This window comes from Corvus cornix, chromosome 26 (genome assembly GCF_000738735.6).
Source record: "Corvus cornix cornix isolate S_Up_H32 chromosome 26, ASM73873v5, whole genome shotgun sequence".
Taxonomy (NCBI): Eukaryota; Metazoa; Chordata; class Aves; order Passeriformes; family Corvidae; genus Corvus; species Corvus cornix.
This window is the reverse complement of record NC_046354.1, coordinates 50,493-73,332: the sequence shown is the minus strand read 5'-3', so window position 1 is coordinate 73,332 and position 22,840 is coordinate 50,493. Positions and strand designations below refer to the sequence as shown.

The window sequence follows — 22,840 nt, the reverse complement described above, 5'->3', positions numbered from 1 at the left end:
GGGGCTCTTAGCTGAGTGAAGGTCCTGGCTGAAGGGGGCTCCTGGTTGAGGAGAGATCCTGATAGAGATCCTGACTGACAGGAGACCCTGCCTGGGATGGGTACTGACTGAGGGGCTCCTGCCTGAGGAGAGATTCCACACAAAGCAAGCCCTGGCTGAGAAGGGACCCTGCCGCAACGGGGGCTGGTTGGGGGCTCCTGGCTGAGAGGACAGCCCGGCCTAGGCGCAGGCCTTGGCTGAGGAGCTCTTCCCGGGCGAGGGGGCCACGACCGGGACGTGCCCCGGTTCTTAGGGGGAGTCCCGGCGGGGCCGGGTCCGAGTCCTCTACAAGCCCCGGCCTAGCCCGGCCTGCGACCGGCAGCCCCGCGCCAGCGGCGTGTCCAGGGCGCGGCGGGGGCGTGGCAGGACAGGAGGGGCGCGGCCAGTGAGGCGGGCGGGGCGCGGGGGAGCCGGGAAGGGCGGGGCGGCAGTCGGGCGGCAGCCGCGGCCGGGGCGGGAGCGGCGGCAGCGCGGGGTGGGTAGCGTCGCCCCGTGTTGCGGCATGTCCAAGACGCTGCGGAAGAAGCGGCACTGGCTGAGCAAGGTGCAGGAGTGCGTGGTGTCCTGGGGCGGCCCAGCGGGCCCCGACCCCGATCTGCTGCGCGGCGGCGCCGAGCGCGGCGAGTTCCCGTACCTGGCGGGCCGCCTGCCCGCGGGCGGCGAGGGCGCGCCGGGCCCCGCGCTGCTCTCGGGCAAGGCGCCGGCACCGGGGGACGTGCTGCTGGAGGTGAACGGTACCCCGGTGAGCGGCCTCACGCACCGCGACACGTTGGCCGTGGTGCGGCACTTCAGGGAGCCCGTGCGCCTCAAGACCGTGCGCCCAGGTGAGCGCCCTCCGCCGCCGAGCTGGACCGGGGCCCTCCCGCCGCCGCCCAGCCGGCCGCGCGTAGGCCCGGCCGCGCCGGCGCCCTGCGGGGCGGCGGGAGGGCCGCGGCGGGAAGCGGTGCCCGGAGGGAACCGGGGGGAAACCGGGGCGCGGGTGCCGCGCTGGGAAAGTTTCCGCGGGTTCGGGAAGGCGCCGCTGCCCAGGGGGGCGATGCGGAGGAGGAGGCGGTCCCGCAGTCCCGGGGCGGCCCCGGGACGGTGCTCGCTCCCCCGGCCCGTCTCGGTGGCCTCTCCCGAGGGTCCGCTCCCCGCCCGGAATGCTCGGCTTCGCGCTGCTGCGATGCGGTGTTGGCACGGGTGTGACCCTCGCGGGGCTCCGGGTGACTCAGTGGCCCCCGGAGGTTCCGGTCCCCACGTCCTCCTCTCGGAGGTGCAGGTGGTGTTTTCCATGGTGTTTATATAATCCGCTGCTTGCAGAGGTCGAGGGCGAGTGGGGAATGGCCGGGATGGAACACCAGGGTGCCATCGCTCCGTCCTGTTGGTTTCCCATTTGGCAAAGACAAAAGCCCCGAGAACAAACTCTGACTGTTCTTTTTTTCATAGATTTCTATTATTTTTAAGTACACTTCAATTAACTAACGCTTGTAGTAAAATCATATGTATTAACATGCCTGTTAAATGTCAAATTAATGCTGAATAGTGGCACCTGCAGCCACATGAGTTAATTCATGAACTACAGACGTACCTACCGTTTTCTCGATAAGGCAATCCAGGTGTGAGCCTACTGCCTTATGAGAAAGTGTCTTGGGAAAAACCAGTTTTCTCTGAATCCTGATGGATATCAGTATTTCTGTGACGGGGGTCTGTAATATTTCTCATAGAGTTTCTCTGCTGAACACTTGTCTTGTTCTTCTTTTGTAACTGCTGGGTGCTATTTGACTTCATGTAATACGTATTTTAAGTCGGGTTTTCTTTGTTTGACCACTAATGAAAAGTCATCTTTCATATAGAGACTGTGCTGTTGGTCCTGATTCATATAACTTGCTGAATTAAAACAACAAAGCAAAAAAATTAAAACAGACACACATCTTAAAAGCACCTACAGAAGCGTGGGAAGTTTTGAAAGAGGTCTTGATTTACAAAATTGGAAATCCTTTCTGAAGGGGGAAAACAGAAAAGAACAAACAGCTGCAAGTTAGATGTGAATTAGGAGGATTTAAAAAAAGAGGGACAAATTGTTAAATATAGAAAATAATCTCTTTTTTAAAGAAAAAGCTTGGGGAAGATGAAACTATAGTTCAAAGGGATTTCTTGTATTTACTGTGGAGGGAAATAGGCATATTCTTGTGCTGGGAATTTCCATAACAGAGATGTCAAACTGGCGGAAAATATTTAGAAGAAATTGCTGCAATTAACAGTAGAAAATGGCAAGAGCCAGATGATGTTCACGAGGACTTCCAGGTGTCAAGTATTAACAGTAACGTGTTGTTACCTGTTCCTTAAATCCTGGGTGGTGTGGAAGGGGATAGGAGTGGGGAATATAGATTGGGAAAGGGTCCAGAAGATCAACAGAGGCTGACTGGTGATTCCAGCAAGTTGATTAAAATTTGAGTTAAGAAGGACAATATTGGGCATGTGAACCAATACCACCTAATGAGGAGAGTGGGCTGCTTTCACTGGCTGGTTTAATCAAATCTGAGTATTTTGGTGAGGTGGATTTTCTAGTAGGCTTTCAGTAAGGTATCAGTGACTTGGATGAGGCTCTTACTGAGCGAGCATGGTGTGGCAGTGTAGCTGCCAAAATACAAGAGCAGAATTCTCCTGTGGCTTAGTAACGGCTTAAATCAGAGGAATGGTTTTCTCAACAGAAGGAAACTGATGCTGGAGTCTTGTAAGGACCTGTGCTGTTTAGCATAGTCATCCAGAGCTTGTAAACCCAACTCTGGTGAGTTGTACAAAGAGAAGTAGCATTTTTTTGCTGATTTTATATAACTTTTGGAATATATCAAACTGAATCTTCAGATCCAGCAATTTTCCCCATACTGGAACATATTTACCACATCAGATGGTTTTTGTAGTAATTTTCTCTGTTAGATTTAGTGTCCTTAAGTATAGTATTTTAAAAGATACTGGGTTTTGGTTGTTTTTTGCAAGGCTGCCACAGCTGCTCAGTGGCAGTTTTTCAGTCAGGGTATATGTAATTAGAAAGTTGTTGACAAGGCATTCTCTGTGAAGACCTGTGGCTTTGAATTTGGCTTCCCTTGTGATCCAGAGCCATCCAAACCTGCCAGGTTTTGGAAGACATCTGGGAAGGTGCGTGGGGCTGTGTGAGTGGTTGAGGTGAATGGAGTGAGGGCCAGGAGCTGGTGGTCCCTGGTAGGCTCGTATTATGTCTGAATTCTCAAAGACATGTAATTGTGTTACTGCATTTCAAGGTTCTGTGTTTCGTGATTTTCCCCAGTCAAAACTCAACCCATCATTTGAAAGGCTCTGGAGTGCTCTGCCAGCAGACCTTTGTGTGCCCCACGGCTCTTCAGGCTTGCGTGCTCTTGGGACAGAAGTCTGAGGGGATTCTGTGTCAAGGGTTGACAGTGAGGAATGTGTCTCCTTGAATCTGAATTGTAAGGTGTTCGTAAGGTCTTGATGCTCACAGTCTGCCTCTGCATTTTAGAAGGGCAAATTTGGTGCTCCATCTTCCAGGTGAAGTCTGTGCAGGTGACCCGGTGGCCTTGAACAGCAGGATCTGGACTGCTTTAGTTCAAGTTGTAATGTAGTCAGTCCCTCATTAAAGGCAGTAACAGCTTTAGTTGACAGCAGTAAAATCTGTCTGTGATACTTCTTGCAAGCTCACAGAAAATTTAAAATGGAAATTTCAGGATGCTGTTTAGGCTTGTTTGATAAGACACTTGAAGGATATGAATGCTAATTTGAACGCCATCTGTTAACTGCACATCACAAACAATGGACCATTTTGTTGATGAAGAAATTTGTCCTTCCTATTCTTGTTCCGTCTTTATTACAGAATTACTGAATCAGCTAGGTTGGAAAAGACCTTTGAGATCATCAAGTCCAACCTATCACCTAACACCACCTTGTCAACCAATGCCATGGCACTAAGTGCCATGTCCACTCTTTTCTTAAACACCTCCAGGGACGGTGACTCCACCACCTCCTTGGGCAGCCCATTCCAATGCCCAGTCACCCGTTCTGTGAAGAACTTCTTCCTAATGTCCAACCCAGTTAGCCAAGAAGGGAGAACAGGACCAGGGGTGAGTATTGTGTCCCACGTGAGGATGGCCTCAGGTGTGTGCCAACTAGCCAGAAAATCCACGGGTCCAGTATCAGTAGGGATTGACTTAGCAAAGTCTGTGGAAGGCCAGTGTTGAGCTCTCTGCCAGTGGCATTTGGGGCTGATGCTGGGATCTGAGCTGTCTAAATAAAACTTAAATTCTAGATGAACCTTGAGATGATAACCATACCTCTGTTTGCGTATAGCTCATCATCTTGGTCAGATGAGCAAAGCAGCCATACACAAAGCTAGGGCAGCTTGTGCAGTGGGATATCTGTATGGATGTGCACGCAAGCTGTCAGGGGCCAGCTCATCCTAATGAGTCCATTTGTATTTTAGCCACGCTTGGGAAATGCTGGTTTTCAGCTAATTGCCTGCTTACATGCATTCAAACAACGGCTGCTGTGTGTTCAAGGACCTTCCCTGTCCAGTGTTACTTGGATTAGGGCATTAGCCTTGTAACTGGCTGGTGCTACTGCAGGGTCTTCTATTTCCATTAGGGAAATAGAATGTTCTAGTCAGATCCATGGTAGTTGAGTGCTAAGTTCATCCTCTGTAGGTACTTACTTTCCTTCCCGTACGTGAAAGGAACCTACAAGAAAAAAGGGTATTTTTAGAAGCACAAGTAGTGATAGGACAAAAGGGAATGGATTCAAGCTGAAGGAGAGTAGGTTTAGATTAGATATTAGGAAAAAATTCTTTACTGTGAAGCTGGTGAGGCACTGAAACAAGTTGTCCAGAGAAGCTGTGGCTGCCCCATCCCTGGAAGTGTTCAAGGCCAGGTTGGACAGCGCTTGGAGAAATGCGGTTTAGTGGAAGGTGTCCCTGCCCATGGCAGGGCACAGAATTTTGATGGTCTTAAAGGTTCCTTCCAACCCAAACCAGTCTGTGTTTCTGTGATTGCATAAAATCAATGGCTGCATGAATATTCAGGGCCCTGAGCAACCTGATCTAGTGGTGGCATCACTGCCTGTGGCAGGGGATTGAAGCTGGATGGTCTTTAAGGTCCCTTCTGACATAAACCATTTGAGGATGATGATACTGTGATGATTCAGAATTAGGCAGAAAGCTGTTCGTATGTGCAAATGAGAGTGCTAAAATACTCATCAGTGCAACCTTGAGTGCCTTCTTTCTTCGTAGCAGCATGGTAGCCAAAATACATCAAAACTTGACTGCAGACTTAAAAGTAAGAAATTCTTGATATCTACAAGTTCCTCGTTGTGCAGGCTGAGGTGCCGGATACTATGTAGGAAGGAATGTGTTCTCCTTCCAGACTAAGGAGCATCGATGAATACAGCTACTCTGTGGCAATTATTACGGTTTCCTGGCCACTATAAGGAGGATCTGGGAGGAAATGGGCAGAGTCTTACAGCTCTTCCACTCGAGAAATGTTTCCAGAGCACATAGTTTGGTCCCTTGGTTTTGGAGCGAATGCACGTTGGCTCCATTGTGTCAAAAGTGATCTTTAGTCAAAAAAAAAAATGCAGCAAGATGTAAAAGGACTAAAAGTCTTCTTCGGACTAACTTTTTTTTCAGTGCTCCTGAAGCTATTAAACCGTGATTTCCTATAGATTTGTTTCAGAGTTGACGTTCACTCATGGCTGGAGCCCTTCCTCTGGCTGGGGCATTTATTCCGTGTCTCCGGTCAGGATTGCCTGGCCTCTGGTAAGTGTCAGTTTGTGCTTTGATTTTTTTTTTCCGGTGGGATGTGTGGAGGACATCTCAGCTCATACTGACAGAGCTGATGGGATCTTTTTCTGGTCCTTCGTGCGGTTTCCAGTTGGTTCAGTACACCCCAGTCCAAAGCTGATGTCTCTTGCTGCTCTGTGTGCACTCAACCATTGTCTGCAGTTTTGTGATGTGACACCTCTAAGTGCCTCAGATCTATTGCTTTATTTGAATTACATTACACTAGTGCAGAGGATGAGAGGATTGACGGGTGGATGTACTCATACCTAACTGATTTTTTGTGAGTCTGTCACCTTACCTTCCCAAAGAGCTTTCCTGATCAAAATCTAATACAAGCTTACAAGAAGACAACTTATTGCTGGATGCATTTTTTCACATGACTGCAATGGATCCCTAATGCCTCCGGTACCAGCAGGAGTTAATGGGAATGTTATGACTTGGTTTGTGCATGGTGGGGGAGGTCCCTTCTCTGAAGCAGAGTGAATGAAAATGGTGACAGATCCAGTGACTCAGAGCAGGATTCAGTACTTGAGATACAATATTCGAAGCTGAGTATCTGAGGTTCATTTACATTTCCTCTTATGCTTGAGGTAGGTACAAAGGGGGTACCTACATGAGGGGGTAAACATTTGCATGTTCAGCAGTTAAGGCAGAGAGGAGGGCGAGCCGCCCTCCCTGGCTGTTTCCACAAAATCGGATGAATTCTAAACGTGCCACGTTGAAACAGAGATCAGAGTACATACACTAGGATGATTTTGCCTCTCAGAGGGAAGGCTTTACCCTAGTTCTGTGTTTCTGTGGAAGCTGGCAGCGGTCCAGCTCCATGGTGTAATAGAGGAACGTGTTAGTTGGGAAGCCTGAGGAGCTGCGCATCCGTCTTGGGTCCCTCAGCCCTTGCTGGGTGTTGGGCAGAGGCTACTGGGTGCTGCTGTGGAAAACTGCCCTCCCTGCTTGAGAGTTAATGGGGAACCGACCCGTTCTGTACTGCAGAGGAAAGGTTGAGTCATTTGACTGTACTACGAAAAGCCCAGAGCATACAGGTCTGCTGTAATGAATGGGGGTATCCCAATTTCATCAAACGATGCTGTCTTGAAAAAGAAAACTGATGGGGAAATGCTTTCTGCTGGAGGTTGTCTCTCTAAAACTGCCCTGTTTCAGTTTGGGAGTTGCCTTGCACAAAAAGCTGTGAGCTTGCATCTTAAATGTATGGATGCAAAGGACTATCAAGAGCTAATACCACTGGATATTAGGATGTTCATGTAATTTATAATCTTGCTTCTAATATTCCTTTTTATATAAATGTACTCTTGGCACAGACCTTATTTATTGCCTTTCCCTTTCACATACTTCCTTGTTTAAATTTTGCTGCGATGAGTGCTGTGGTAATGATGGCACCAGAAATGCCCACTAATGATTCTGCTCTTTCTTGGTGTGGTCATTTCAGATGATAACAAGGCCTCATGTGGCTTTTGCGACTAATTTGTACTTTTTTGTTCCCTTCAGGAGAACCATTCTCTTCCCTGTTTCGATCCCTGATGTCTCTCAGGAGAGACCCTGTAGGATAGTGCATTTATCTGGAGCTGGTGGCAGGGCAGGTGGTGCTGTCTGTGTTCTTCTCCAAATCCACCTCTTCATGTTCCCTGTTTTAGGGGAATCATATTTTCACTGGGACTGTACAGTCAAGCACTTGTATTCCAGATAGTCCTGGAAATAACTTCCTTTATGCAGGTAGACAGTTTTGATTGAAATACTTCCATATATGTTTACGTTGGGTTTTTACTAAGCCCCTACCAACCTTAGGTGTCCATGCCAGCACAGACCTTGCTTAAAATCCCTGAAGTGTAATTTTGCTGCTACTCTGCAATGGCAGGAGGTTTTTTATTTTTTCTCTGTGAATGAAGCCAAGAATGAAATAAAGATGAACCTTTATTAGAAGTCATGATTTCAACAGCAGATTTCGTCTCCATGATTTTTGTCTAGGTATGACTCTTCAGTTCTTGGCTGGCCTTAATGGAATGCTAGTCAGTTGTAGAAAATGGCCGGGTTTTATCTCCAAAGATACAATATCCTTAATTTTTTAAAGGAAGTTTCATTTTGCTTTGATAAAACAAAGACACTTTGAAACTAAACTGTCTTTTTGGAAACTTCCTATACTAAACAAGTGGTGCTCATATAACTTCCTATGCACTGTCCTCCTTTATTATTGAAGCATCTGCTTCAAGTTATTTTTCAGCTGCAAAACTTAAAAAAAAAAAAAAAAAAAAAAGAATCTTAAAATGTGACAAGGATTGTACATTCAAATTGACAGGTGCAAAAATTACTCTAGTTTTCATTGTTGCTCTGTTTTAAGATCTTTAAAGCCGTACTTCTGTTTCTTGTTTTTAATTCACAATGCTTCCTTTTAAGAAATACCTTGTTGCGTTCATGGGCTGTTAGTTAAATTGCTTCTTGTTTCCTGAATGGGAACAATTTTCTTCTTCAAAGCAACCGTATTCTTGAGAGTACTAGATTTGGATTCAGAAAAATAGGAGCTCTTTGTATTTGCGAGTAAATTCCTTACGTAGTCCTGCTGAACAGAAGGCAAGGGGAAGCATGCAATAGGAAGGTTGCAGACTTGGATTGTTCTGCTACATTGTCACAAAAATCAGAATTCTTAGTAATTTGCCAGCTCAGTTGTTAATTGATGTTTGAATTTGTGTTAAATTGATCTTTTTTGGGCCCTTTGTGGGTCATGATGGGAATGGGATCTTTTCCCAGGTGCTATTTCAGCAGCAGTTGGATATGATGGCTTCCAGTCTGATCAGCTTTAAAAGCAGGAGCAATTACTTTGGGTGGAAAGGGTAGTATCTTAGGAAGGGTGTTTGTCAAGCAGACAGTAAAGGCACTAATGGTGACAAGGGGGTTGTAAAACCTGTGTAAAGCTGTCCCCAGTTGTTTAAGGTGCAGATGCAAGTAGTTACACACAGCCATTTTCTGTCATTAGTCCAGGTGCAGCTTTCAATATGAAACACAATTGCAGCAATCTTTTGTTCAGGCTTATATCACTGTGCTTATGCAACCTGTTAACGTAATGGTTTTATGTTGAAATGTGATTCTGTTTGCAAAGCACACCCAGGTCTTTAGTTGTAACTGTGGGCTCTCTCTGACAGGAAGCTTTTAAAGTGTGTTCTCAGGGCTACGTTTAAGAAAGCTTGCTTAAAGCTACTTTTCAATATGTATGATTCTCAAGCCTGTAATTTTTTATGAATCGGTGATTGCTCTCAGTTGAATGCAACTTCTTCAAATTGAAAATCACTAGTGTGTTTACTCTCCATCCTCTATTGCTCTTCACTTGCTGAATAGTGTAGTTCATATAGCTTGATCCATTGTAAATGGTTTTCCTGAGATACAGTTAAAAAGTGAAATAATTTACGTTCTGAATTGCCATGTCTCTTCAGTTACTTGTTAAAAAAAAAAAAAAAAAGTAAAGCTTGAATTGTAGGTAGCTCTGTCAGATTATGGTGCACTTGAATAGTGGTTCTTACTGTGTTCTGCTTCAGTGCTGTTTCATTATTGCCTTTGCTAATAAATACAATCAACCTGGCAGCTGGCGACTGATGAATATGGATTGGGGGTGCTCTATAAACATCAGAAGTATTCTGGGTTTTGGAGTCTGGAAATGCATTTTCCATCAGCACGGTAATGATGTATTCTTTCAAAAAGGTGGTAGAGGCAATTAACAAAGTTAATGTGATCGTGTGAATTGTCTGTTAGTGTTTCTCTTCTTACACCCACTGCATTTGGAGCTAGTGAAGATGAAATCCAGACTGGTTTGCCCTGATGTGAGAACCTAACAAAATCTGACTACAACCACAGTTGTAGTTGTACAAAACTGGGTTGGTTTGGTAGTGCTGGGACTATCCAGGACTGCACTGGTGGGAGAAGCTGGAACCACCACTGTGTCTCTGCTGTGGCACAGGTGTCTGAGTATCAGGGAGTACTTTGAGGATGACTGTTCACCTTATGTCAATGAAACAGAAGTAGAGGAGATGTGAAGAAAGATATCACCAGCCTGGAAAAACTCCTGTGTGGTGATCCAGAGGTGGAATTACAACACAAAGGAAATAAGTGGGGGTATGCAGGAACAGCACAAAAGACCAGGATTAGGAGTTTGTTGCTCTGCTCTCGCAGCACAAATACCAGGCTATAGCCCACAGAAGGCAATTCATGATAGCAGGAAACGTCTTTAGGCGTGTGATGTGCAGAGGCCATCCCTGGGGTTGGGTTCAGCAAGGTTCAGTTGTTACTTGAACTTTCCTTGTAGCACTTAAAATTCTAGTGCCTTGTACTTGCTGATTAATAACTGTGTAGGAAGGCACAGATGTTCAGGGCTTTTCCCGTTTGGTTCCAGTATACTTTTGCACTGGAGACATGGAAATGCTTCCCTCTTGTGCTGGATGTTATTTACAGCTTTATCTTTTTGTCAGCTGAGTAGGAGCTGCTCTGGGAGGGAAGTTCAAGGGTATTTCCAGCTCAAGACCCAAACCTACACATGAGCTTACAGGTGATGTTATTTCTGCGCTCCTGTTGGCACTATGGAGGGGCCCTGGAGCACAAGACAAGTTGTCACAATGCTCTCAACAGCTTTTGCGAGATATTTACTATGGTAGAAAGATTAACATGAAATATTCAAATGAATAAGGCCACTCCACCACCCAAACAAAGCGACAGTGAAATGTTCCCAATGTGGTACCTTATAGCTGAGCGGACATATGTAACTTTTCTCTTAAGCTCCTCTTAAATTCCATATCAACAAAGTGACAGGAGATTTAGAGATTTATGCTATAAACCCAAATCTCATTTTGAATCTGAACACTTGAAAGGCGTTAAAAGGCATCCTTGGCTGTGGAAGACCCACATATTCTGAAACATTTTGCAGAACAAAAAAACACACCACAGAGTACAGCATAAATAACATTCACTCCACTGCATTTATTTGCTATTCTGATGAACATTACAAGTCCTGCCCTAATTAATTCCTTTAAGTACTAGCAGCTTCTCCTAATGAGCAGTAATTAAACTTTTCCAGCATCTCTACCTTCACCAGAGAAAAGTAATTACTCACTGCTGCCCTACAGAGAGGGAAATAAAATCCACAGGATTAGGTTTTTTTAGACCGAGTAAGTAGGGCAGAGAGGAAAGCCTGCAATTTAGAGGCAAGTTGTGTAGTCGGTAATTCCACAACATGAGCAGTACTTCAGGCCTTGGATTGAGTAGAACTGTTTTCCTGCTGCCTGTAAATAAACCACTAAATAGGGTTTAATAATAGCACCCAGGTCTGTCAAGGACATAACTATTTGCCTTTTTCAAAGTGTGTAAGAGGACACAGCACAAGCTATGACCTCAGCTGTTCTGCATGGTTTAACCCCCAGCTGCACACACCCATCCACAGTTCATACCTTATCTAGCAGGGAATACATTTAAAAAATATTTTAGTTGTATTATGGCATATTATTGCCACGTAAAACAAAAAGTACATGCATAAGTGGCATCTGGCTACGTCAGATCTTAAGTCACGGGACCATAGAATCATCATAGAGTAGTCTGGGTTAGAACAATTTTTATTAAAAATATGGGGGGTTTTTTAACAGGGACCAGCTCTCACTACGGAAGAAAACCACAGCAATTTTGTTGTCAAACTTATGAGTATTTTTTGTATATGCCAAACACAATTCACTGAAGCTCACATTCCAGACATCATCTTCCGAGGAAGCACTGTCAACTAGAAGGAAAGCCAAGGCAATACATCTCTCAATATATTCCTTAGCACTGGAACACCACATTTGACTACTTACTGGTACTTCCCCTCGATGTACTCACAGTACCAAGCAGTTTTCACAAACAAGTCCTCCTTGCACCAGAGCATTTCCAATCTAATCTCACTGCAAAGAAGATTAGTGAATTTACTGAGTGATAAGTTGCAGCAATGGAGGTAAAAATACTTCCCTGGCACTTTTGGTCAGCTGATTTTTGAGGAATTCTTTAGACCAATAAGGAATGAAACAAGCCATTAAACGTAATTCCCTGGGATTTAGACAGGGCTCTGCCTCTCTCTTATGTAACAGGATTCTGAAATTCCTCCACTGTCCCCCCCATAAGTACATGCATGAGGAGGAAATCATTTCTACAAACCTAAAACTTTAGGGCTTAGTTATTTCCTAATAGTTCCGTGGTTTTAGAGGAAATAAACTGGATGTTAATCCTCTTGCATTTAATGAGTAGTACCAGCATACTGTGCTGCTTTTTGCTGCAACACGCATGGCAAACCTGGTGTATAACCAAAGCAAAGTTGCATCTCCTGGCGATGAAACCTCAAAGAGAGGGATGACTTAAGTGGTTTGGGTGTTATTGTTGTCTATTTGGGAAAAAAATTGTGTCAAAATAATTTTTAAATCCACAGAATTAAAATCATAGAAAAATTCCATGGATTTTTCACAGAAATCACTTCGTACAGGAGGGAAGTACTTAATCAGCATATCAACTTACCCCAAGTTCAAATTATTTGTCAGTGGGTTTATGCTTTGCTTTTTAATGATGTCAGCAAAAGAAGAAGTAAATTACATACATGCACCTCTATACTCAGCTGCAGGACAGAGCTGGTAGGCAAAACCATCTGCACAAACACCAGAAACGTGCCAGACACAGCACATGGCCCACGCTTCTGCTTCAGTTATACTTCTGCTGTGATCTTCCAAAAAACTCTTGCAGGGGAAAAGAAATCTTATATGAAAACAGGCACTTGTGCTTTTGTGTTTCAGTTAGTTTTTAAGAGAGTGATTTTCCTGCCCAGAATAAGTTTTATGCTGAACATCCCTCCCCTGCTACATGTTTTGTGTCCAGAATCCACAGTGTACACCCAAAACACCATGCATGCTTTTTCCTGAAGTTTGGCTAAACTACAGCAACTAAACTACTACGGAAGAGATACAATACTTTTAAAGGGGTTACTGAACTAGACAGCAAACCACCCAGTCATCTAAAGATCACATAGAATCCCAAAAGTTTGGGTCAGAAGGGACCTTAAAGCTCATCCAGCTCCACCCCCTGCCACTAGACCAGACTGCTCAAATACATACTTCATTTTTTAATCTTTTGGTTAACTTCGTTAAAAACATGACACAAAGAAAAGCACAAAGTTGCCTATCAGTTGCTTCGTCTCTTTCATTAAAACGTTTACTAACAGTCTTAGCCACCACAGGAATTTAATTCTCAATGACTCATGAGACTACATTCTTTACACTTAAAACCAAATCAGGTATTTTTTTTCTTAGAATACCAAGAATTAAAACTCGTTTAATTATTTGGATTCACCCAGTTGCCTGATTTCATGAGCTATGACAGACATATTTGCAAATACTCTAAGACCTACTCAAATATCTTAAACTGCTTATTTTAAATTTCTTTCTGGGGACGTGTTTGGTCATTGACCAGAAGCTGCAGCGCTGTCAGACACCCTGCAGCAGCGGGTCCCAGGTTGAGGCCGCGGAAGACTGAGATGCCCCAAGTGACTCCCACGGTGTTAATGAAATGTTTAGGAGGAGCAGGCAGATTTCAAGCTCAGCTGGGCACACCTGGAGAGGCAGAGGTGTCTGTAGGTGCAGGGCCTCCACCTGTCTGGCACTGGAGCTGGCAATTGCCTCCTAAAGAAGCATTGGAAACATTCGTGTTACTCCAGCAATTCCTTATCGGAAATACTGAGAACTGGAACTCTCTAGATACTGGAAACTCTGTTTGCTACCATACTGCGATTTGCATAGCTTTAATAGATTTTGCCCTTGCAACAGCCAGATTTTAGCACAAATTCTGTAACAAAATACAGGTGAGACAGGGGTGTCTGGTAGGAAGCAGGAAGTTACTGACTTTCTCTGGCCTTTACAGAGGGAGGGAACCTGGAATGAGCATGAAAACCGTTGTGTGGATGAGCCACTATTTAAACTGTGGTGTTGGACACTGCTTAAAATGGAGTTACTTTCATCAGGCATTGGCAGCTGTTTGGGGGCAGTTGAGGATGGGATCTTTGGGGTCTTCATTAACTTCTTCATCAGTCTGTATTTGTACACAAGTGTCGGTAGTGTGTCCACAGGGAAGTTCCAAAGTACTCAGAACTACCAATTGTTCTCTCAGTGAAAGTCTACTAAAAATAGGGTATTCTTCCATTCAGACATCAAAACCTGATCTGTAATGTGAAGTGTCATGCTGTAGGAATAGTAAAAGAGCTTTTACATGAGGAAGTTCTTTCGGTGAGCTGTTTCTTACAGTGGGTGAAATGCAGCAAAAAGAAAAAGGACTTGAATCACTTTCTGCTTTATTGAATTACCTTCGGGTGGCATAAAATTTGTTCTGAAATCCTTATTCATTGCCTTTTGGCAAATACATACTACTTTTTTTCTATTTGAACTATGTTCTTAAGAGGTCTGCTTCTCTTCCTGGTGTGCGGGCTGCAGAGATGTTGGATATTAAGGAAATGGCAAAGAGAAAAACAATGTTTTCAAAAAAACACCCAGTTCTTTGACAGAACTTTCTGTGTTATCTAAAGAATTTGAAACTGGGGCACAAGAACTGGATGCTCACTTCAGACTGCAATGATCTAGAAAGATTTAGCATTTGTTCTTACCTGGCAGTCTTAAGTTTTAAATGCAAAATGCAAGGCTTTTCTCAAATTCTAAATGCAAAGTGTGAGGCTTTCCTTATTCAACGAGTAAGTGGAAATAAAAATAAAATCTGCTTTTTGAAGTAACAGTGTGCATGTGGTTCAAACGCAGGACATTTGCCTGCAAACTTAGCTGGACCTCAGTACTGCGGCAAATTACGTTGAGAAGCAGAGGATATTTGGAATTTTGCTGTGCAAACACTATTCTTAACCTGCACGCTGGACTTGCGCTGGTATTTTTTAGAGTAACAAATGATGCAGTTGGCCCTCTCCGGTCAGACCCTCCTGGCACTGTAAACCTTCCGGGTGCCCAGCATGCTGGGCAGGTGAGGACGTACTGCACACACAGCACAGCCTTGGCTTCACCTGATTGCTCTGACAGTGCCTCTGGGAAAGCCTTGTTAGTCTCTTAATAAGAATTTAAACTGGCAGGTAAAGACAAGCTAATCTCTGTTTCATCCCATGATTTATTTGAACAGCAAGATGTCTGGTTCCTTTTCTTTGCTATTGCTGTAGAGCTGCCAGTGGGGACTGAACAATGAATTTGGGAATTTTAATGGATTTATTCAGTAACAATTAAGTGCTTGCTATGTAATTGCTGCCTGATTCTGACTCAATATGAAGAATAAAATTAGGAAGGATCTTGACTACATTCCAATCACAGTTTTGTGAGATGATGACCATGGTTAGGACAGGTGCTTGCTGTCAGATTTACCTCATGTAATTCTTACGTTCGTAGGTGCAGGGTGGGTTTTCATCACACAGCTGAATGTTTTATTATATTGGTCAATTGATATATATCATATACTGGTATTCAGACAAAAATGTGGCCTTTTAAAACTCTTACCTTCAGGTTCTTACGTGTCCTGGAAGTAAGGAGAAAAGGGAATGTTTTAATAAGAACCATCTATTATGGGTAACAAGCTCTGTGCTCTAGTGATAGTAGAGCATTTCAGAGAGATTACTGCAGAACCTATATGGTCAGACAAGGATGACAGAAAAGGAATGATGCAATTAATACAGGAACAAACTCTGTGCTGTCAGTTTGGGTGTTCCTGTTGGGGTGCACAGCCATAGCTGTCTTCTGGTTGATGGCAAGTTGTGAACGGAAATTGGATTTGGTTTTCCCTTCAAAGCTGTCTCTTCATTTGAGGTGCTTTCTTACAAGGATTCCATTTCTGTGTCAGTCTTGAATTTAGTGAGCTCTTTAAGCAAATAGAAATGACTCCAGCCTTTGGAGACAGCTCCGTACAGACGGTGGCTGGCCGCTTTCCCGAGTGGAGTGCACCGCAGTCTGAGAGCTCTGAATGCATCGAAACTTCTGTTACTGTAACTGAGGACTTTCCATCTCATGACCCCAACATTATTATTTTGCTTACTACATACACGTTGTGCCAAACTTCGTTGGGCAAACATTAAACTATAGAATCACAGAATTGTTAAGGTTGGAAAAGAGCTTTAAGGTCACCAAGTCCAGCCATCAACCAGCACCACTAAACCATGTCCTCAAGTGCTAAATCAACATGTTTTTTAAACACCTCCAGGGATGGTGACTCTGGTAGTTCCCTGGGCAGTCTTAATTGAAACTTGTTGCAGTGGGGATACTGCAACACGCATATATCAAACCAGGAGTCCCGTGGAAAGGAAATATATACGGACAGACAGATTCTTGATAGCTGTTTCAGAGATGTTTATTTCTCCAGCCGCATGGCCGGAGCTCTGCTCAGGAACTGTCCCAGTCACGGGACCAAGGGTCCTTCTGCCCGCGCAGGGGAACACAAACCAACCAATGGGAACGAGGCTGAGCAGGGGCAGGGAAACCCCGTGTCTGTGCCCTCAGGGCCCCTCTCCCAGGGCTACACGGCGGGGGAGGGACCCCAACACCTCACCCGTTTTATTTTAATAAAAGGAGAATGAAAACAACTGGATAAACATAACAAGAACAGTTTCAAAACAAAACAAGCCACCCTCCTGAGTCTTTAAATGTCCAGTCAGATTCTGTGGAACATCTTAGGGCTGACAGAAGGGAGACAGGACTCTCTGAGCATGCTTTGTGGGGAAACTGAGGCAGGAGAGGGGTTTAACTTCTTCCCTCCCCCTTTTCATCCCCCATTCGGCATTGGAAAGGGATTTTTGGGGAAACAATTGGCAAAAGCATGGTTTTGTGAAGGAAACCATGGGTGAAAAAACGGATTGGGAATACACTGGGGGTAATAGGACATAGGGTAAAGGGAAAGGTGGGATTAGGAAAGGGAGACTGTAGGGGGGGCTTACAATGGAGATATTGTCTAACATGACTACGATTTTTGGCATATATACTGCCTTTTACAGAAACACCACCAGGCCCAGTGACCTGCGATGCTTGTAACCCTTTTCTACCTCGTATAATTTTGAATTCCACGACTTCTCCATCTCCCAAGCTTGGGATGCATTTTTCAGGGTTATTCTTTTTAATAGCAGTTCTATGCACGAATATGTCTTGCTGGTTGTCACACCTTGTTATAAAACCATAATTTTGCTTAACATTATACCATTTTACTATCCCTAAGATCTTAGTTACTATGATCTTTTCCTTTTTCCGAGTGGCTGCTGTTTTCTGTCTCGCTGCGTCTTTGCTCTCTCCTTTGGTCGCTCCCGTGTTGGAATTGTCGGGGCTGCTCGTGCCTGCGCGCTCTTCCCGGGTCGCGTTCGGGCTGCGCAGGCCGGGCCGGGCCCCGCCGCTCAGTTCTCCGTGCGTCGCCTCCTCTGGTCGCAGCTTCGCTGCCGCTGCCGGGCGCTGCACCCACGTCTCGGCCGGGCCCCTGAGCGATGACCCCCCCGCGCTCCGCTCCAGCGCACGTTTCGGCTGGGCGCGGCTCCGCTCCACCGCCACCGCCGCCCGCCACCGCCCGCGGCGCCGCCCCTCTCGGCCGGGCGTTCACGGGGCTCGCTCCACCACGCGCTGCGCAGGGCCGGGCGGGCACCGCCGGAAACTGAAAGCAACTGGGTGCAAGTTAATCGCTGAATTCAATGACTTATCAGCCAGACAGTTGTTACAGACGTCTGCTGGTGAGCAGTTGTTTGCTGCCATGTTCTCTAGACTTTGATTCTTGTTCACTGCCGGAATGTTTATTTTGTCATTTATTGTACTTGGAGAAGGGCTAGTAGGTGTCTTTGAAGCTAGTCACGAGTGATCGTGCCATTTGTACCCTGACTACAGCCACGGCCCTGCAGGGCTTTCTAAACTCAGATGGTTAGGTTTTTGAAGTGTGTTTGTACATGGCTTATGCTGGAAATCATAGAGTGAATATGACTTTACTGGGGAGTTGTTGCCCGTGTTCTTTCTCTCTGCTTCGACTAGTTCTAGTTTCTCGTATAGCATAGCGGAAGAAATTTGCTCTGAAGTTAAAAATAATTGGAAGTATAGCTGTGGTGTTCCCCATGTGAAATGACCTCTCCATAGGTGAGTAAATACTGGTATGTGCCAGCTAGAACTGAATCCGCTATACAATTGAGCACTGAAAGGGCAAGTTTGCTTTTAATGTTCAGTAAATTCTGATTATAAAAATCGAATTCATCCTTTTAATGAATAGGTTATCTGCCCCTTTTTAATCTGCCAGTCTCTTGAATGCAGATGTTCTGAACATTTTATTGCCAAAGTATTTCTTGAAAGAAGATCATCCTATTGCTGTTATATTGGTGTGGTTGTGTGCATGGCCAGGAATTGGACTTCATGATCCGTATTGGTCCCTTCCAGCTCAGGATATTCTATGATTCTATGAGTTGGTTATTAGCCTGAAGGTTTATGTTTTAATAGCTGTTGGTTACCAGCTTCTTTTTCCACATACTGACGTCCTCCGTTGAGACACTTCTGTTGGTAACTACAGATAGATAAGAAAAAGAAGAAATGCTGAGAAACAGATGTTGCAAGACCAAGTACCCAACTGTGTGCTAACAAAATGAATCTCACGGTGATTAGTTAACAATTCCTTGGCAGGCAGAGGCATATGTAAAACAGTAAACACATGGGGAAATAATAATATTAATTAAAAAAAAAAAAAAAAAAAAAAAGAAAAAAAGAACGTTCTGAACTTAAAACATTGGCAGCATGAGTTCAGCCATCTGTGTTACTGAAGAGCTGACTGTATTGTGGTAAGTCACACCAAGGTCAGTTGGGCTGATTTTAGAACTGGTTTTAGACATGTTTTCCTGCAAACTGGTGATGAGGAGGGAGGTACATGGATTTTCAACTTAAATGCTGCGTCAGTAATGAGGAGGAGTCTGTCGTCCTCGTTTGGCTGGGTTTGTTAGAAATTCCAATCACCGTGCCAAATAGTGAGGTGAGTGCCTCTGCCAGCTCTTTGAGTGAGATCTGGCTGTCAGTGGGATCCTGCACAGCTCCCAGACATGCTTTGGAGCTCATCAGTCAGCACCTCTGGTGCATTTGTGCCAGGTTGGCTGCTGTGACCTGGGTTCCTGCAGGGAAGGGCTGTGATGGGATGTGCCAGCACTGCCTGGGCAAGTCCAGCACGCTTGTACTTCACTAGAAAGCAGCTGGATCTCAGAGGCTGAGCAGTTCATCTCTGCTGACATCCAGCTCCTCACATGTGCACTCCTTGGAGAAAGCACTCTTTCACAGTTAATTGAAAATCCTGGGTTCCGTAACTAAAAATAAACCTTATTAAATGAATAGTGATGAAATAATAGGATATCCTGTGCAAGCAGAAAGAGAAATACCTTTCATTTTTAATACGATGTGATGATTAACTGAATGTGTACGGAAAATGGTCTTCTCTTACTTGATTACTTCAACAACGGCCTGTGATAAAGATTATAAATAGAAGCTTCTCTGCAAAATTGGGTTATAATAGAATCAGAGTTCATGGGTGTGACAGATCAACGTGGATCAACATCTCCGCTCTTTCTGGGATGCTGTGCTGTACACTGGTGTGCCCCTGGTCCTTGGGTGTTGCAGCAGACTGAGTAAAGCATCCCTTGGTGTAGAATTGCCGTGTGAACTGTGTGAGTCAGGCATTGACATTAGTCACGGCTGGTGCACATCTGGAGTTCCAGTGATTTGACTGCCCATGCTGTGCAGTGAGCCCGGGGGCGGGGGGGTGTGGATGTTTTCCAATTTAACTGCAAGATGTCTGTAATCAATACCGCTGTGACACAGTACTTCAATGGGTTTGATCAGAGGAATGCTGGCCTGGCACATAGATCTTGGTGATTCCGGGTTCCTGGGAGTCCTTCCGAGTGTGGTGAGTAACAGCAGTGCAATCTGCAGCCTGAAGCATCAGCTCTCCCTTGGGAATGCTGCAGCCCACCCTCCAGCAGTGCTGGGATTCCCCAGGCTCCTTGAAAAGCCGGTTTCAGGAAACTCTAATTCCTTCATAAAAGTTGCATAATGACTCGTGTTTGTCAGAGCAGGAATTGCTCCGTAACCCTTGTGCTCTGGGGGTCTCTGTGCTGGTGGGACCTTGGGGGGGTCTCACAGGAAAGTGGAGTTGAGGAGCCACTAAAAAGCCCTTGGGTGACATTTCTGTGTGGGAATGATCTGTTACAAGAGGTGTTATACTTGCAGGCAGTTCGAAGCAGGGATGTTCGGGATGGGGCTGGCTTTTAAAAGCCCGATTTGTTGTGTAAATTAATGTATGGATCCAGCTACAATGGTCCACGTGCTGCTGCTCACTGACACAGCTAGAGGACACCTCTGCTGGGAACATTTTCCATTTTCCATGATGGATGGTCATCCCAGCGGTTTGTCTGCTCCAGGAAAACAGGCATGCAGCATCTTTGTCTATAGAGTATTTTTGTATCAGACTCCAGTTCTGCCAAACTCGAGACTGAAATAGGTTAGTGGGCCTAGAAATTATGCGGAGTGTAATTGCCTATCTTGCTTCCTATGGAAGGCAGGCTAAAAATAAACCTGTCTGTGATTTGCATAAATTCTATTCTGATCTGAACACTCAGAAAAAAAAAAAAAAAAAGAAAGAAAAAAAGATCTTGGCATGTGAACACATACCCTTCTGCTGGGAAAGCAGTGCCAAGTCCCAAGTAGATTAAATGGCTTGTGTAACAGAGAGCAGCTGCAAGGACATTTTTCTTTGGGGATGTCGCTGAAATGTGTCATTCTCTAGAGCTGCACGCTGCTTAAGCAATGAGATATGGTATGTTAGACATACGTCACAGCTGAAACGCTCTCCCTGGACAAGCAGAAGGATTGGCAGCTTCTGCCAAACACTATGACAGGTTAACCTGCACAGGTACCCTGTGTGCGGTCCCTCGCTGTGGTGTGACATGGAATAATACTAAATGTCAGTAAGTTTGAATTTGCACGTAAGCTGGAGATTTCCAAAGAGAAACATTAATATTAGAACAGTTTGGGGACTCGAGTAACATTTTGTTCAGTTGGATATGTTAATTGTGCTTTCCAGACCAAATGGGTTTGTTTGCTGTCTCAGTAAATCATTTTCTCTAGTGTGAATAAATTAAAACCTCACATTGTAAATTATGGGAATGAATGGAAGATTGTTTATAAATTGGGAAAAACAAGCCATATTTAGCCCTAGGAAAATCATCTCCATTGTTCAGGTTACTTGTCTTTGTTTTGGTGCTCCACTTTTCAGTTAAGAGCAGACTAGATGATTTATGTATTATTGTAACCTGTGACAGCTACAGAGAACTCTTTATTTCATGGCTGTGAGCATCTGTATTTGACTTCACAGTACAAGTGTTGCAGTGACAGATACTACTTACTCGGAATAGCCTCTGTAGTGTGTTGAGCTGCACAGTGATTAAAACTCAGCAAGGCCCTGAGTGCATAATTAAGAAGTTTTAATAAAGTGCTATTATTAAAATGACTTTGTATTTTAATTTTTTTTAACGTGTTTGTGTATTACAAGTTCTGATTGTTGTTTTGACCCTTTAAATTGTTGTAACACCCTTTTAACATGTTTGAGCCCATTGGTGTGTTGCCATACGAGCGCCATCACTTGCATGGTGCTTTGAGTAGATCATGATCAGAAAATGGCCTCAAGTTACAGCAGGGGCGGGGTTTAGATTAGGTATGAGGAAATTTTTTTTCATGGAAAGGATTGTAAAGCTTTGGAACAGGCTGCGCAGGGAAGTGGTGGAGTCACCATCCCTGGAAGCATTCAAAAAAACGTGTGGATGTGGCACCTGAGTGGGTGCTGGTTGATGGTTGGACTTGATGACCTTAGAGGTCTTTTCCAACCTTAACAATTCCATATTCCATTCTGGTCAGTGTATTTGATTCATCTGCTGTTGTGGTGTCAAAAGCCTGTTTCCTCTTGTGCTTTATGTCCCTTTCTCACTTTGAGAGTCATAATTAGAGCTTGCAAATCACATTTGGTTTTTGTGAGGTGTTTCCCAGGCTGGGCTCAGTGATTTTTCCAGGCATCCCTGTAAATCCTTTTCTGTGTCTCAAACTTGACAGTGGCAGAGGCTCACAGGGTGCAGTTTACTGGATTCTTGTTCTTGATCATCACTGCTGACGCATCTGACTTGAAATGGAAATCATGGGCCAGTTTACCCCATTTTTGAAAATACAACAAATCTTTATAAATAGGCAAAACACCGTTAATCTGTTCAGTGTTTCTTCTCAAGAAAATATCAAATTAAAGAGAAGAAAGGAAAGTCTCCATATGTAATAAAAAAGGTCAAACTTCTCTTGTGGAACATTCTTTTGCATTTTTCTTCCCCACTGTTAAGCTGAAGGAAATGGTTATGTTTGCATTTTATTTGAAACCCATTCATTATTTTAAATTACTTGAGTTCTGCTTATATCTCCTTCAGTGTCTGATCTTATATCAGAAACAGCTGCACAGGCCTTTGAGCCTTGCTGTTCTCCTGTTTAATAATGGAGTATTAAAATACTTGGCATTATCAGAGTAAACCCTGCTCACTGGTAATTCTCCTGACTGTATTCCCATGGTAATGGATTTTTGTGTGCGTGCAATGTATGACTGTAATCATATCTGATACTGGTGTGTGTGAAGCTGGAGTCTGAAAGTTGGAACTACTTTACTCAAAAGGATTTTCATTTTTAAAATCCTTAAGGTTGTAGGTAATTCATTAGGCTATGCAAGTATTTTGCTGCCCGTGCAGGGCATAAAACCAACTTAAAATGCTGCCTTTCTGTGGAAGTCATGCACAGGCTGAGAATGTCTGCAGATGTAACAAGATACAGAGAAGAAAAGTAGAGACCTGTGCTAGAACCATGTAACTGAGTAGTATTGCTGCCCTACATACGGGTTTCCAAATGCAGCTGGTCTCAATTTCCTATTTTTTCCTTAGTTCCGAAGTGG

At 44.4% G+C, this 22,840-nt stretch overlaps 1 protein-coding gene across 3 annotated transcripts in view; it reads left to right on the top strand.

Annotated features, from left to right (window-relative positions):
• Positions 1-478: 478 nt before the first annotated feature.
• Positions 479-22,840, top strand: part of MAGI3 (membrane associated guanylate kinase, WW and PDZ domain containing 3) — a 62,996-nt gene continuing 40,634 nt past the window's right edge. For all 3 annotated transcript variants that reach the window (XM_039565235.1, XM_039565234.1, XM_039565236.1), the window contains exon 1: positions 479-863. In XM_039565235.1, coding sequence (XP_039421169.1) covers positions 542-863 — 322 coding nt within the window. In that variant the 5' untranslated portion in view covers positions 479-541. The remainder of the gene's footprint in view (positions 864-22,840) is intronic.